Genomic DNA, 16,774 nt, shown 5'->3' with positions numbered 1-16,774 from the left:
AAGACCTAAAATGTTTTAGAAATTAACTTGTTCCGAGGAATTGAAATGTTGCAAAGATTAATACACTCTAAAGTATTAAAATGTTTTAAAGATGAAAGTGTCCTGAAGAATTAAAATACTGCAAGAAATTAAACAGGTTAGGCAAATTAAAATGTTCCGGGAAATTTTAATGTCGTGCACATTGGCATGATGTAATAATTCAAACAATTATGAGTAATAATTTTCATAACACTGCTGATGATCCATGCTTGGTCGCTGATAGTAGTAATCCCTCGTGACTCGTTGACGTTTGATGATAGGATGGTGTTACCGAAATAATTACTTTGTCACCAGACACATCCAAAAATATCAGTGAATCGAGGTATCGGTGGCATCGGTTTAATCAAACCTTATCGTTCGGTAATTCAAAGCACTCGAGCCATTTCTGCGGCCAGTGAATTCTTTGTCAATGTGTCCACATTGGCCGCGGTCCCGGCGTGAAAGCTTGATAACGTATCACCCGACACGAATTTCCGAACTGACTCCTCTCCCGCGCTATCTCTCCAAACACGTTCCCTCGCTTTACATATCAAAAACTGCGGAACTTTTCATTCTTCTCTGTCGCAATTATTCCTGCGATTACATTCACTCCAGCTCGACAATTATTGTTACCGAGTTTCACCATTGAAAATTCTGTTTCGAAATTTCATGCACTCCGGCCCGCTTCTCATTCTCTCCCTGCGAACAATATGTTCGAAAACTGTTTTGTCACTGATAAATACTCTTCAAAAAATGTTTCCGATCTACATTTATTGTTACATAAACTGCCAGGTAGCGTACATTTGTATGCAAACGATATTTGCAAAATTGCGAAACTTGTATGGTCTACTTGAAAATATATATTTTTATTATAAATTATTCGATTAAAATTTCTTATGAAATATTTCATTTGTATGGGATACTAAAATAATACGTATGTAATATAATAAAATTTTCTATGAATATGTGAAATACATTGTACGCAAATGTTCAAAGCACTGTGTCATAGGACACGGTCCAGCACCTCGAATTGGAATAGGTTTTCGGTACAATCGTCGCCGTAACTTGGAGTTATTAAATACTATATTAAATCTATTCGCGGTCTCTGAGAACGCTCTGGAACTTTGCCGCAGATTACGCGGTGGTACGCTGTGTTTGATTAAACCAACAATAATTGCTCGCTGAAAGCAACCTGCTGAAAACGCGACACACGAATCCTCTTTTGCTTCACGGCCGTCGAGGATGTTTCGCAGCGCAATCACCCACCTGCATAAAATATGACAAAACCATTTGCATTCCCCTTCTCTCTCACCTCCTCCCCCTCCCCCTCTCTCTCTCTCTCTCTCTCGCTTTTCTAGCTTGGTCGATCAATCGATTAATCGGTAATTCACTTTTCTGTAATGTATCCATCGAAACGATTACTCGGGGGTTCGTTAGGATACGCAGAACGGCTAGAAAATCCACGGCACCGTGGACTCGATTTCCTGATTAATTAAAGAATAATTAGAATAGTTAGATTGAATTTAAATTTCACTGTCTCTCTTGCTACCGGAATTTGTATTTTAATTTCGCAGAATGCTGGATAGCTGTACAGTTGGAAGGTATTTAATTTGCAAACATTTTATATATATCGAATCGGGGAAACGTAGTTTATTTAAACTTTAAATTGTTATTTAAAATTATCGTCACCGTTTTCGCGATTACATCAGAGAAGTGTAGGATTTAATTAATTTAACTTTATTCGCAGAGGATAGTTAATTGCTTCGTTCGAAACGAAATAGCGAATGAATTAACCAAAAAATAGTGATAGGTTGTCAAGTCAAAATTTCGAGTTTCGTAATTTCATTGGACAAATGTCCAAAATATATAGGAATGATATTTCGAGAAGCGGTGATGGGTTTTCAAACGGAACATCGAGTTCAATAATTCCTTTGCGCCAAGTGTCAATAGTATTTAACATATCAGTGTTGTTTCGAAAAGTAGCGAAGAATTTTCAAAGAAAATATCGTGTTTAATAATTTGTTTGCGCGGTGTGACAATAACATGTGTTTCTACATCGGCGACATTCCAGCCAACGATATTACGGTAGTAATTGCAATCGATGATTCAGCCCGGTGAAAAACGCAGGCTCGATCGGCCCCGGCGCGCGCGGGAGTTACGTTGATCAATTAATTCCCGGCGAAGCCAGGCCGTGTTTATGCCCGGTTCAGGGGATTCGATTTTAATTTCGCCTAACGAGATTATTGCTTCTTTCCCCAGCCCCGTAATTCGTGGACACGATGTAATAACGTGTGACTCTGCTCTCCCGTTCACTCCACGGTGAGAATAAACTTGTGAATAATGGATGAGCCGGGCTCGGCTCTTTTGAATAAAAAGTTGACGTTGTCGCGAGACAACCGCCTGATAGTGTCCCTTTTTTGCCACCGTGGTCCCTGTTAATTGCGGCGAGAAAAAAAAATTGGGGAATGTTTTCGTCGCCGGTGTCGGGTTCGCTTGCTGCTGAAAGTTAGACGATCCTAATCACCGAGATTCATTTTTCCTGGATCGTTGTTTAGCCGGTATAAATCGAGGATGTTGCTGCGACGATACGCTACCGCAGCATGAATTGACATTCACGTTTGTTTTTTAATTATAACGACTTTCCTGCGCACGATATAAATTGTTATTTTAAATTAAACTATAAATTGTCTCTCTTTCGTGTACTGTCCTTATTTTTTAATTGCCACGGCTTCTCTTTGTTCGCGATATGTTGTTATTATGAATTGAATTATAAATTATTTTCCTACCACCTGATACCTTTTTCGATTCGTTGTTTCGCAATATTCGTGTAATAATTTTACAGGAAAGCTCAGCAAGCCAGACCCAATATTTCGAAAATACAAACACTGGCGAGAGCTCTCCGAAAACACAGTAAATTGAAAAAATTTGTGCCAGCTATTTAACAACTGCTACAAATTATTCAATTCAAATAAAAACATTTGGAATAGAAAAAATTGGAGAGCTCGGAAAAAGTGTTTGGCATTCAGTGTTCTGGAAATCCGTTTTTTTTTCTGGTTAAGGTTAAATTCTCGAAGTTCCGCAGTTTGAAAAAAATGTTATTTATAAATCGATCGATAACCCTTCCATATTTCTTTCACATTAGATATTTACGTGATAAATAATTCTGGTTTCCAGTAAAAATTTGATCAGTGTATAATTTTCTATGTTCGACAAAGAAAATGAAATTTTATTGTGAAAATGTAGAGTCAACCAGATTTATAATATTTTAAATTTCAATTTTATAATTCTCTGGCCGTCGTCAAGACGAATCAAACGATTCATTGTACTGTAGCTTGGATCATTGCGTAGCACCTTTCCATTCATTAAATCGCGACGTCCGATCCCCTAACGTTATTCTCGTTGAAACCGGTGTCTCTATCAATGGCGGTGAAGTTATCCGGAAAGAGGTTCCTGGATAGTTCCCTCCATTACTCACCGTGGTCGAGCGCTAACATGATAAGGGCGTAAAAATCGAAGGGATCTAGTGGGTTTCTGTGTGTCTCAGTTACCTGATGACTCCTTCGGCTGGCTCGGAGGCTGAGACGGTGTCTCCACTCGTGCTTCGGGAATTCCGCGCCGCATTTCTCCATGTCGGCCTCTCTTCCTCTGGCTGTCGTTGGTGAAAAGCCCTTCGGGGCAATGGAACACCGTTGTCTCCCGGCTACTTCATGCTCCCCCTGCCAAGCAGAAAAATATTTTCAGGCTTCCCGTTTCCACGAACTCGCATTCTTCCCCGAGAAAACCCCTTAAATCTTTTGTCCACCTCGCTTCCCTCCTTCTTTTCTGAATTCGTCCCTCTACGCGCGGTACTGCAATCTCGACTTACCAAAAGCTTTCCGCTGTTCTTTTCTAATTGGAAACACGGACAGAATTTTCGCAGAATTTCTTGCCGTCTTAGACGAATTTGTTTAATATATTAAGAATTTCCAATACGTCATTTTTGAATTTTCAAATTAGTTATTTCTAGTTTGGTTAAGTAAATTCGTTTAATATCCGGAGACAAGTGTTTATTGAACGATGCGGCGTTGATTCCACACCGAGCGCATGATATTGCAGTAATAGGTATATATTAATTTTGACACTCGATATCAATAATTCAAGTCAACCACTTATTAGGCATACAGTCGTGGTCAAATACAGGAAAATACAGAGTTATTAAAACGGTATAAATTGTTTAGAATTGGTTGGAATAAATTGTTTCCTTTTTCGATATTTTAGAAGGAATTGTAGGATATCAAGTAACGCATAATGTTTTTTTATCTGAGCATACAGCGTGATTCATTTAATTGTAACTTTCCAAAAATGTTTTCATGTTCGATCTAGCAGTCTGATCATTCTTATATATTTGAAATTTTTTTCATCGCATTCGATAAGAGTTATTCAATTATAGAAGGTATCCGTTATTTCTAGTGATCCTCCGAATACTGTTCTCCTATTTTCAGTATATCGTTTATGATATCAATTTGCGAGGTTTTATTGACATCTTTTTAATTTTACCCTGCAAAGGGTGCCAATGATAATTATAAACAACGAGTATTACAGGGTCTAGGGATCGTGTAAAAAGGAATGAAAATATTAATAGAATTAATAAGCGGAGAATATTAAAATGGAGGGCGTCTGGCTGCGAAGCTCATTACAGTGGGGTGTCTCCTTAATACCGCCGGGCGAAATACTGTCAAATATTTGTCGGGAGAATTGAATCGGGATGGGGTCCAGGGCTCGAGTGATCTACGAGAATAGATCGTCGATCCGCCCTTTTTCCCACGGCCTTCCTCGCCCTTGCGTGTAACGCGCAGGCGACGAAGAAAGAATTGGAATCTTTAGATAGCCCTCGAGGACTCTCGACAAAGACTGGTCCTCGCCACTCGGTATCGAAAATCCTTTTTTTCTCCCCCCTCCCCCCTCTCCCCCCCATATTGCACAGTTGATGGAGTCCGTGGACCGAACTACAATTCTCCGCTGGGTCGTTTTTCTTCTGCCCTAAAATATTTATCTGCCGAGAGCCCTGACCTTCGTGGAAAGTCGGATTTATTATTGATGGTTCCTCGCTGCTGAACCTTCAATTTTTCTTGCATAATCCAAGTACTATACTCTCGTGAAACTTCGCAGACTCGTTGGTGAACGTTCGTGCTGGCTTCGTAAATTGTTGTTATGTCACAATTTTTTTTCTCCTATTCTATTTGTAATTTTTTTTTATCTACCTGCGCGGATTTACAAGTGTCCAGAAGGGTGCGATTCGCTGTCAAGTATTATCTGTTTTATTGCATCGACGTGGTCGAGCCGAACGCTATCAATAGCGGCAGGAAAAATCGGAACGCTTTAAAAATTGATGGCTATCACCAGCTGTGCGCTCGATTCTCCCTGTTAATGTGCCAATTTTGTCGTATTGCTGCTACTATCGCTGTCCGTTTCTCTCGCTGAAATACTCTCTGATCCGCGACTCGATTATTTAAGTAATAATGAATTAGATAATTGAATCTTCTGCTTCGTGGAATCCGTATACTACGGTATGAAAAAATTACGGTGTGTTAAAACTGGATTTACAAAATACGTAGAATGAGATTAAAATAATCGAGTGCGCGGCAATCATCAGTAAATGTTCGAAAACGGTTTCGGAAATGTATTGAGGCAGCAGGAGGAAAATTTGTACCCTCAATGCATATTTTGTTATTCGGTTATGCGATTAATATATTTGTATAGAATTTTAAATTGAAGTATCGTTATTTCCAAATCAGTATGAATATAAATATGCAAATACTGGTAGAGAATTCTCTACGCACCGTGTAATTATTTTAATTTGTTTAATTAAAAATTCTTTTCAGCCCAGAATTAATTACGTAGGATTCAGTATTTGCTTTGCCGTTCACCTATTGCATTACAATTTTTATCAATGTCGCGATATCTCTGGCGAACACTAGAAAATTAATAATTTCTTCGAAATTTTATGATTGCATATGATGTCACCGCACAGTAGGGAAAGTAATTCATAGCTACGAGATTTCTGTATTTGAAAAATTGATGATCGAATGATCCCTGGGAATAGAATCTGATCAAGTATACACTCGACCACGTTTCTCGAGAATGGTAGTCGTCGTATTGGGTAGTACTCGTCGAATGCATTCGTGGGTGAAGACGAATCAATACTATCATTTATAAGAAATTATGTAAAGCGAGGGCCTGCTCGGCCGTAATTGGAGCCTAAAGTCCGTCGTTTGGCCCAATTAGCGGCAGTAAAGCTTCGAAAGTAACGATAACCATTCACGCAGACCCTTTGCCCCGTTTCTTAGACCTCTGGCAATAATGGGGGTTTCGTTGATCGCCTGACCAGCCAACTTTTCCGAAATTTTCCATGCAAATTTCATCGCTCTGGTATGTCAAATATTTTCCAATACCCTTAACTCCATTACTGCGAGCCTGACTCCAAAAATTTCCAATGCAAAACGTTCTTAGCGTCTGCGTTTGTTCTTCCGGAAATTCGTACAGGTTGATTTAAAACTTTTAATTTTCATTATTAATTTCTGATTGAAACACAAATTACATAGTTGTGTGTTTTATAGCAAGGATTCATTTTAGTTAGAAGATGCTTAGAGATTCATTTAATAATTCGGTAGAAAGTGAGAAATGTTTGTAAACTACTGTTTAGGATTAAAGAATTAAAAATTTGAAAGTTATTATTTATTTCATGCGATCAGTTCATGATGATCATTAGATAGATTCCTGCACGATTGGGATATTTTCTGGAGCACAGTTCCTGGGAAAAGAATTCGTTTTCAGATTGAGTAGATACATTTTAAATCACCCTGTATGTGTACATCAGAAACGACAAAATACTTCAATACATTCAGCCAACCATAAACGTCGTTTCAGATTGACGACACTGCCTGATGACATGAGATTGCTTTTCCCCTCTGTATTCCCGTTCTGCATTGACATATAGGGTGATCCAGAAACGTGGACTCGTGCGCCTTGACCTGATCTCGAAACGTATTGTATTACTATGTTCATAATCCACTGAAGTCTTCCTGATCAAGCTATAGATTGTTTAAAATTAAACTAATTGTCTTCGATATTCTGAACCAGATCTACAGGCCGTATCATTTCACTATCGACTTCATAATCGACTAATAATTAAGCACACGGTGTTCCCAGTCGTACAAGTCGTTTCATATCATCACAAATGGCCAACAATTGTTTGTCATCTTGTAGAGGTCGTTCCAATTGATCCTCATCGCACCAATATCATAATTATCGATGCACATCTGTTCCACTGCACGTCCCCGCAGGATACGAGGAAGCGCATTTATCGTCCGCATCATTGCCTTTTTCCCAATATTACGAGCTCGTTTCGCCGAGAACGAGATCATTAACGCGGAGAAAAATTTCGTGACCGCTATCCTGGTTTTCATCGGAGGCAATCGCCCGTGAAATTGGCCCTCGAATTTGTTTTTCTCCTGGCAAAGGGATTTCCCTGGACTCCCCCGCGCGGCGTCGACCCATTTCCGGGGGAACGCTGCGAATTTCCGGAAGCCGTACGGTCAGAGGTGAAAATCGCTTTTTCCCCCTCAGCGTTTGTCCACGATTTTTCTGACCCCTGAATGTTACCTGAGCGTATCCAGCCTCTTTCCCGCAAACTTTCCTGCGGAAGTTTTCACGGTTTTCGAGGGGGCAAGTTCCGTTGAAAAATTCAGCGGAAACTTCGACAAGACCAACACCGCCGCCCAGGCTTTTGGAAACTGTTTTCGTTTCTGTTACTTTTTTATTTACCCGTGAGCAATCATCTTCTCTATTTTCCTCTTTCGTGTTATTTTTCCCTGGCGGAAAATGGAAGTAGGTGAAATGATTATTCTATTCGGACCATTATGAAATCAACAGAAAATCTGTTTGTTTAGAAAATACATCTAAGCTGAGCTGCCAAAAATGTTTAAATATTTTAACGCCATCTAACTTATTTCCTCTTAACTTTGACTCGACTCATGGTACTATATTTTTAATTTTCTGATTTCAAAGTGATTGCGTAGTACTGTTATATGTCGGTATTAGTATAAGGCGCTCGTTTGTGTCTGCTGCCTCCGTGGAAAAAAATTTAATTAGGCGGATTTATTATTATTGCTGAGCAACAAGCGTGTCCACACAATCAACCAATCAGAACCGCATCCATCCCTGGCGATTATGTAATAGAGTATAGGGCGTACTGACTCACCATACAGTTCTTATTACCTTGTCGGGGATCAATGAAAAAATTATAGAAAATTGGGCTAATTATCATATCGAATGACTTCCTGAGGAGCTATGCTTCTGCCGGATGTACAAATAAATCTCTGATCTACAGTTAATTCTGTCTGGCTGCTATTTTCTGCGAAAACACTCGTTTTCACTAACTGTAATTGATTTCATTGCCATGTCAAACGCTACAGGTGTCGAGTAATCACCGCTGATCTTATACTGTACAGAAATCCGCTGAATACATCGTATTCGATGAGCTTGTGGTTTGGAAAATCTCTTTTGTGGTTAGTGTTAATCGAGAAACTATAGCGAAGTCCATCCGATAATTCTCTTGTCAACGCCTGTATTGTTCCGTCCATTTGTTTCGAATATTCAAACCTTCCTCTCCATATTAATAAAGACACTGTACGAGTTTTAACAATCAAATGATATTTTCTTACCATCAACGATGGAACTGTGATAGGTTTTCGGATGTTGACACAATTATTTAGTTATTCATGATCACGTAGCGTTTTTTCGACAGAGAATTGCAATTGAAGACATTAACGAATGGGACGAAAGTGCAGGTACCCTCATAGCCGATTAAACGACATATGAGGAAAAGTCCCCCTTCTTTTCATCGATAATTGCAAATAATAGCGGCTAGTACCTATTGTTCCAGAAAATTTAACCTCTACAGAATGTTACTAATTATTTTATGGATGCTAGCTACGTTAAATATTACACACTATTTTCACCAAAGGGTTAAAAGAACAAGAATACAAAATTTAATGTGATAGTATCTTTACCATGGAGTTCAAAAGACAGTATTAAAACTTTAGAGATCATTATAACATTCAACTAATGAATTATGTCTTTAATGTAAATTAACAACAACAAAATTATTATAACATGCTCCCAAAATTTTCATTATTCCGTTACAATTACCCGTGTAGAATCGGGATAAGAATACCCCTACAGTAATCCCTGCTTGTCGTAAAAAGCGACTAAAATGGAGTAGACGCCGCGTTCCTTTCTGTGGCTTCCTATCTATTTAGATATAAATGTACTAATTATAAAGTGCACACATGAGAAAACATTAGTGAACAGTGTGGAGAACTCAATGAATGCTTTTCAGGTACTCAGCATGGCGTCGATTCTTATGACTGCCATCAGGACACAGTCTGACGGTACAGTCACACTGTTGGTCTCATCGATTCACATGGTTGAATCAGTCAAAGTACGGACTGGTAGAAGACATTAGTCTCCCGGTTTTGGCAACATTGCTGCACCATGCAAAGTCAACATGTACTGCATCAACGTCTAGTCGCGTTAGTAATTAACATAGAAAAATCTCCATTTTTGCTGATTCCTCCTACGTTGCATGAAACGCCCCCCCCCCCCCCCACCACTCGCCATCTCAAGCCATCCATGTATAATCGAGCCACCCCCAAGCGCGATCCAAATTATCAGTCAACGTAGTTGTACCCTTGACAGGAGTCAAGTGAGACACGTTTTAGAATCGTCCTAATCGCGTGACTACCCTTCGAGTCTTTGTCAAATTGATAGAAATTATTGGAGCCACCCCAAACATCAAGAGTCATGCTGAGCGTGTACAGTTAGACGCAGCCGATGCAGGATTGGATCTATACCCCATCGTTGGGGATGTCCATCGGGACTATTTTTAGCGGCATCTTGGACCGCAACTAGCTTCGACCCTAAAATTAAGAGATTGTGATGGCGAGTACTAGGCACTGGTAATTAACTCTGTTCGTTTTCCACATACCGTAACCTAATGAATGTTAATAATTATTATCACATCTGGCCTAGTATTTGTTTGATCAAATAGTTTGTAAGACATTTTTTGCCCTCGCCCTGGGCTAAACGGGCTGAAATGAATAGTGAAATGTACAGTAAGATGTTCAGTGAAGAGCACAATCAAGTGTGCAGTGCAGTGTACAGTGAAGTGCAAGTGCGTTTTTCTTGGTTTCTACGATGTGATCAAGAAGTGGACTTTTTTCAGGTTGCCCCTTTACCCCCATGAAACATGTGAGAATCACATGAAGAAGTCTCGCCGACATAGCTAACGATTTAAGCTATGTGCTACTTGTATTCTGATGCTACTTGTAATCTGACCGTCTTTACTATTCCGTTCTAATTTTTACGAATTATCTTCATAGAATAACTAATAATGTTTCAGCAGACTATTAGTTGATGACGGTCGGCTAAAGATTTTGGTGACATCCTTGCACGGAGCAACATCTACATGCGTTCTCCCCTCTCCTAGCTTAAGTGCTTCTTTTTTTTATTTTCTTTTTAATTCCGACTTCTAGTCGCCATCGTGGAGTATTAGTTAAGGATTCTCGATAAGTGATATCGACATCATTGTTGCAGCGAGCAACATCCGCGTGCGGTTGTGCATGGGCTTATTTAAAGTCATGGTTGTGGTTGCGGAATTATCACGCCGCCGTCATTCTTGCAGCGAGCAACATCTGCGTGCGTTACTGCGATAACTATTTCGGCGACATAGTTGCTGCGAGCAACATCTGCGTACGTTCGTGCATGGGCTTATTTAAAATCATGGTGGTGGTTGTGCAATTATCACGCCGTCATTCTTGCAGCGAGCAACATCTGCGTGCGTTACTGCGATAACTATTTCGGCGACATAGTTGCTGCGAGCAACATCTGCGTACGTTCGTGCATGGGTTTATAAGTCATAGTGGTGGTTGCGAAATTATTTCGCTGTCATTGTTGCAGCGAGCAACATCCGCGCGTTACAGCGATAACTCCTTCGGCGACATCGTTGCACCGAGCAACATCTACATGCATTCTCGCCTTGCTTAGCTCAAGTGCTTCCTTTTTTAATTTTTTTTTTTTGGCTTCCGACTTCTAGTCGCGTTGTGGAGTATTAGTTGATGTCTCTCGATGAGTGATAGCGGCATCATTGTTGCAGTGAGTAACATTTGCATGTATTCTTGGATGGTCTGATTTAAGGACCTGTGTATTCCCCTTTTCTTGTCCGACTTCCGACTTATAGTCTGCGTTCGTTAGTATCACATATTTTAAGTTTTCAATTTTCCAGTATCATTACCCGTGTAGATTCGGAATTAGATTACCCCTACAGTAATCCCTGCTTGTCGTAAGAGGCGACTAAAAGGTAGCAGTTGTCGCCTTCCTTTTTGTGGTCTCCCAATTCTTTAATTGTAAATCGACAAATTAGAAAAGACAATTAGTAGTGTGTCTGGCGGACTAAATGAATGCTTTTCAGGTACCCAGGATGGCGTGGACGCTTATGTCTGCCATCAGGACACAGTCTGACGATACAGTCACACTGTTGGTCTCATCGATTTACATGGTTGAATCAAAATTCCGGACCGGTAGAATGCATTTGTCTCCCGGTTCCAACACTATTGTTGGTCCATGCAAAATCAGCATGTGCCTCATTGCCCCCATAATACATGTGAGAAACACATGAAAAAGTCTCGTTGACAATCTCTGTGCAAGCTTTTGTTTTCTAACTTAATGTTGAAATATCTTTTCTGATTTTTCCAAATTTTCTCTATCCTGTGAGTAATTGTTCAATAATATAGTTTCATTGCGATTTTGTGTAATTAAAATTGTGGCATCTATTTCTTTTTATAGATATTTTATATTTTGTCAGATTTCTTTCTAGTTTTATGTATTTGGCGCTCACTTTTTATAGTTGAAATTAGTGACCAGGACAAAAGAAGCGCGACATTCTGTTATCACCTCTCTGTGTGTTTGTTTTCATGATAGTAGAATTTCTCCGCGTACTTTCGTTTTTTTTGTGACGTGGATATTTTTCTCAAATTCTCATTTACCAAATTCAGAATAGGTTATATCAATTAGTTGTCCTTTGTTCCCAATTAACGAATCTATTGCATTTCTACATTAGAAAAACTACAGTGATGTTTGCGATTTGTTCTTATCATTGAAAAACAGCTTCATATTTTAGTTGGGTGTCTGATATAGTCTTTAAGATAAAACACGTATTTATTATACTAATATGTTTTGTTTGGTGGCTCCTTTCTATGCCTACTAGCTGTTGTTCCTAATGACATATTCATCTTATTCATAATTAATCTGCTTTTGATTGAGCAGTTGAATTAATCGTTACAATAATATTAGTACTCCTTTTGAGTAAATCATGAGTATCAATTTTCTTTGCTGTGGCTTTATTGATACTCATATTGCAAATATTGACTACCGTGTTATTAATCTTATTCAAATGGCAGCTTCATGCGCCTAATTATTATAACTGAATACATATGTGTCATAGCTTTCATCTATTTGTCTATGTATTATTACGTATATTATTGTTGATCTTTTTTGTTTTCTTTCCATTAATATGAATCATTATCATTCTCTTTTCTGCAATAATCGTTGCATTTATTAATACTATTTTCATATTACGGTGTCACACACTATACGAATGGTATTAAATTATATATCAGTTAATTCTATACTATATGCGTATAGTTGTTACGCAAGCTATAAAAATAGTATACAATTATTGCAAATCCCAATATTATTATTCAATATTAAATTCCTAACGATTAGTAGGCGTCCTCAAATTAAACGGTGCTAAACTGCAACAAGGGACAATTAAGCATTGTCGATCCCGATAAATGGCGGCAGTTTCCAATTCTTTGTTCGTGCAACACGAAAGTAACTTACCAATTAAAAAGAACCCGGTCGATTATTTTCCAATAACCGAGGGTCCACGCGCATTGCCAGTCCAAGCGGAATTGTAATCACGGATTTGTGTAACCGGCTGCCAATTGCAGCGAACGCAACCCTCCAGTCTCTGTCTTGAGTGACGTGTCGAGACCGAATTGATTTCAGTATACAGCGTTCCCGATACCGTCTCGAAAAACAAAGTTCCGCATTACGCCTGCAGACTCGTCTCAAAACACCACATTGTCTAATTTACACATTTCTTCGCTAATTTCTCGACAACTTTTGACTTCATAACTTACAGATTAGTTCCAGTTGAACAATCATTTGACCAATAGAACATTCTTACCGATTGTTGTTATCGGTATGACACATGGCAATAAACTCATCCAATCGCATAGCAATTATACTTTCTTATGTGGTATAATTTTTATGTTGTTAGAAAGTTCTGGACCATTGTCATTACGTTATAAATAATTATAAATTTTGCTCAACCCGATTACTTGTTCGACTGGAACTGAATTAACAATGGAATGCACAACTGAGTGTGCAACAAGGTGTCCCAAATCCGTGTCGAACTTTCCCTCGCCAATTGCTCACTGTGGAACCCGTTATTAAAGATTCCGTTTTTTAAACCGCGAAAGTATTCGGATCCTCGTTCGCGACGTCTTAGCTCTATTTCATTCATGATCTTTCCTCGGCAAAATCTGATCACTTTGCTTCGGTAATTATATATTAATAGCTTCGACTGATCGTTTGAAGTGCACGAGGATGCGCCGCGCGTCATCGGTTCCCTTGGAGGACAATTAACAACGCGTCTCGCTAATCAACGATAAAACTGCGGATATCTTACCTCGTTGGGCACTGAATTCCATCTCGATTCTCATTCTTGTAATTATCAGGTCTTTCAGATCCTCTTCGTTGCCATGTCCCCGGCTTCGCTGATTAATTGCCTTTCGCGTTGCACATGATCCCACCTGTGCTCGCTCACCTGCACCGAAACTGCCCTTCGTTTCACTCCAAACCGACAAAGATCGCATCACGATCCCTCCTCATCTCCGGTCGTCGACCACGGGAGAATTGCACTGCCAGTTCAAGGTCTCTATGGGCCTATGGGGGTTCTATGAAACCTCAAGGAGTTTTTTCTCTCTCCCTAGAAAATCGCACAGCACTTTTCGGAAATTGTTCTTTTAAGTTACGATTCGCCGGTGCAAAGGGCGAGCTTTTGTTTTAAGCGGGACAGAGTAGTGTCTGTTTGTATATTTAGAAATTGTTGTATCATCGGATTCGTCGGATAACACACACTTGTTTGAATCATTGGACGCGATGCGTCTCGGACAAGTGTCGCGCGCAGACTGATGCCTCTGCTTACTCGCGGCGCGTTTCCGAGCGGGTTCCCGCTCGCGCGTGCTGCGCAGGCCGCGTGAATCACGCATCTTCTGCTCGGAATTAATCACGCAAACCCCTTGTGTACATCACGGTTCCCCTCTCCCTCAATATCTGTCCCAATGCATCGGAATCACCGGTGGTGGCAGTATTTCTTCGGCCGATATTTTTGGAACAATTGAAATCTCCAGCATTTTTAGCTAGTGACTCTAGGAACATTTTGTTTAGTCTAAAATTTCTTTATGACGAAAGAAGCAGCTATTTCTTATTTACTCCTTTTTAATTACAATATTAAAGATGGGGAACGAGTAACGCCATTTTTGTATTTTTAAATTTTCCGACGTATTGAGAATTAATTTTAATTAATTAAAAACTCTATGCCACTCGATGGTGTGATGATTATAAAGCATCTGGATGAGATTGATTTATCACAAATGATAATTGATAACTTACGATCACTGTTAAATTATGAACACCATCTTTCCTTTTGAATATTATCCAAAAATCGATAAGTGAACCCCAAATTCTGAAAATAAGTATATTAAATATTAATTTTTACTTTTGAGAATAATATCTAATATCCTTACTCTTGAAAATCAAAAATTTAATTAGAATTTTTATTAGTATTTAAATTCATTTTACTATTTTTGTTCAAGAATAATTCTAAATTAAACATTTTATGCTTGTTAGATGATGATAAAAAAACAGTGCACCCTGATAATTACTGTTCTGGCTAATGAAGTGTAAGAATCTGTTATGCATTATGCTAATTTTATTTAGTAAAATAAATTGTAGGCTAAGATGCCATGAGACTGTTATAACAGTACATAGGCTCATACGTCCTTTTCGTGTAGGATTTTCTGGATAGTTTATATGCCATGATGAGACATTGTCTCTTAGGGCTGTTCACTTCAACATCCTTATTCTAAATATAATGTCTCGACTGAAGAAGTCTGCTGCCTTGGCTGATCATATTAACCCAGTTCTTATCGATCCCTACCCTCAGTGCTTCCGTTCATCTATTCATTCTATTGTGCTCCCTGTTGCAGTAAGCACTGTCTACCTGAATGAAGAAAAATTCACTTTTCGCAGCTGACCCAGAATACTCTTCAACAGCCTTTACTATTGTGGAATATTGTTATCATATTCTATTTCAAATCCATTTATTATCTCCTCAGTGATATCGAAACACTTTTACGTTTCCAAGTTCGCTCTGTATTGTTTCTATTTATTAATTAAACAAGTAATTCACAAATAGATTTTTGTAATTATACGTAATAATGTATTGATTCGGAATCTGTGGCTGCTTCATGCACCTTACTTTTATGCCCATGACACGTTAGGTAGATTCTAGTGGCTGCTCCAACCGCCATAAATGATATTTAGGCCCAATGGCACAGTAGGTAGGAATTCTTAGTGGTTGCTTCAAGCGCCCTAATCAATAACATGCCTATTGATACAATAAGTAGGGAATTGTTTTATGCCAATGACCCATTAGGTAAAGATTCGTTTTATGCCAATGACCCATTAGGTAAAGATTCGTTTTATGCCAATGACACATTAGGTAGGGGATTGTTTTATGCCAATGACCCATTAGGCAAAGATTTGTTTTATGCCAATGACCCATTAGGTAGGGGATTGTTTTATGCCAATGACCCATTAGGCAGAGATTCGTTTAGTGCTAATGATACATTAGGTAGGGAATTATTATTATGTGTTATATTTTAATGGCAGCTTCAGGCGCCAAATAATTATTTGACTTTGCTTATTAATTATTTTCATCTATTATGATAGCCGCTTCAGGCGCCGCATATTTTGTTTTCTCCCCTTTTTTAAATTATTTCTATTTTTTATAAAGACAGGTTTAGGAACCTAATTATTATTTTCACTATCTTTTTTAATCACTTTTATTTATAACGATGCCTGCTTCAGGCGCTTCATTTTTTAAATTTTACTTTATTTTTTTTTATATTGACGCATTGAATATTGAATTTTATTTATGTTAAAATCAATAATAAGTTACTTTTGAAATTATCTTTTTTCATTGCTTCCATTATATAAGATCAAAATTCAATTCTTTTCTCAAATTTGAAATTAAATTGTCTTCTTAACCTTTTGCACTCGGCGCCATCATGGATGTTACCTACCAGCGCTTGTAAATATTTATATTATTATATAGTATACGATATATATGTATATACAGGGTGTGGCAAATAAAGTGTTACAAAGCAATATCTCCATTATCGTTAATAATACGCGAAAATGCTTGAGGAACAAATTGTTTGGTTCGAAGGGGCACATGTTCTGGTGGAAATGGTTTCTATTTAAACGTCATATTTTTTGATATTTGAAGGTCATTGATGTTTTTTCAAATCGAACTGTGTATTTGTTTTTCGATGATATTATTGCCGATTTTAAGACGAATCCAGCG

At 38.5% G+C, this 16,774-nt stretch overlaps 1 protein-coding gene across 1 annotated transcript in view; it reads right to left on the bottom strand.

Moving 5' to 3' along the window:
• LOC144472796 (adenylate cyclase type 6) overlaps positions 1 to 14,290 on the bottom strand; it is a 73,136-nt gene extending 58,846 nt beyond the window's left edge. The window contains exons 1-2 of the mRNA XM_078186168.1: positions 13,811 to 14,290; positions 3,567 to 3,734 (exon numbers count right to left, since the gene is read on the bottom strand). Coding sequence (XP_078042294.1) covers positions 3,567 to 3,647 — 81 coding nt within the window. The 5' untranslated portion in view covers positions 3,648 to 3,734; positions 13,811 to 14,290. The remainder of the gene's footprint in view (positions 1 to 3,566; positions 3,735 to 13,810) is intronic.
• Between the last annotated feature and the right edge of the window lie 2,484 nt (positions 14,291 to 16,774).

The sequence above is a fragment of the Augochlora pura genome, chromosome 7 (genome assembly GCF_028453695.1).
Source record: "Augochlora pura isolate Apur16 chromosome 7, APUR_v2.2.1, whole genome shotgun sequence".
Lineage (NCBI taxonomy): Eukaryota > Metazoa > Arthropoda > Insecta > Hymenoptera > Halictidae > Augochlora > Augochlora pura.
Note: the sequence above shows the minus strand (reverse complement) of the source record. Positions and strands in the feature narration are given on the sequence as shown.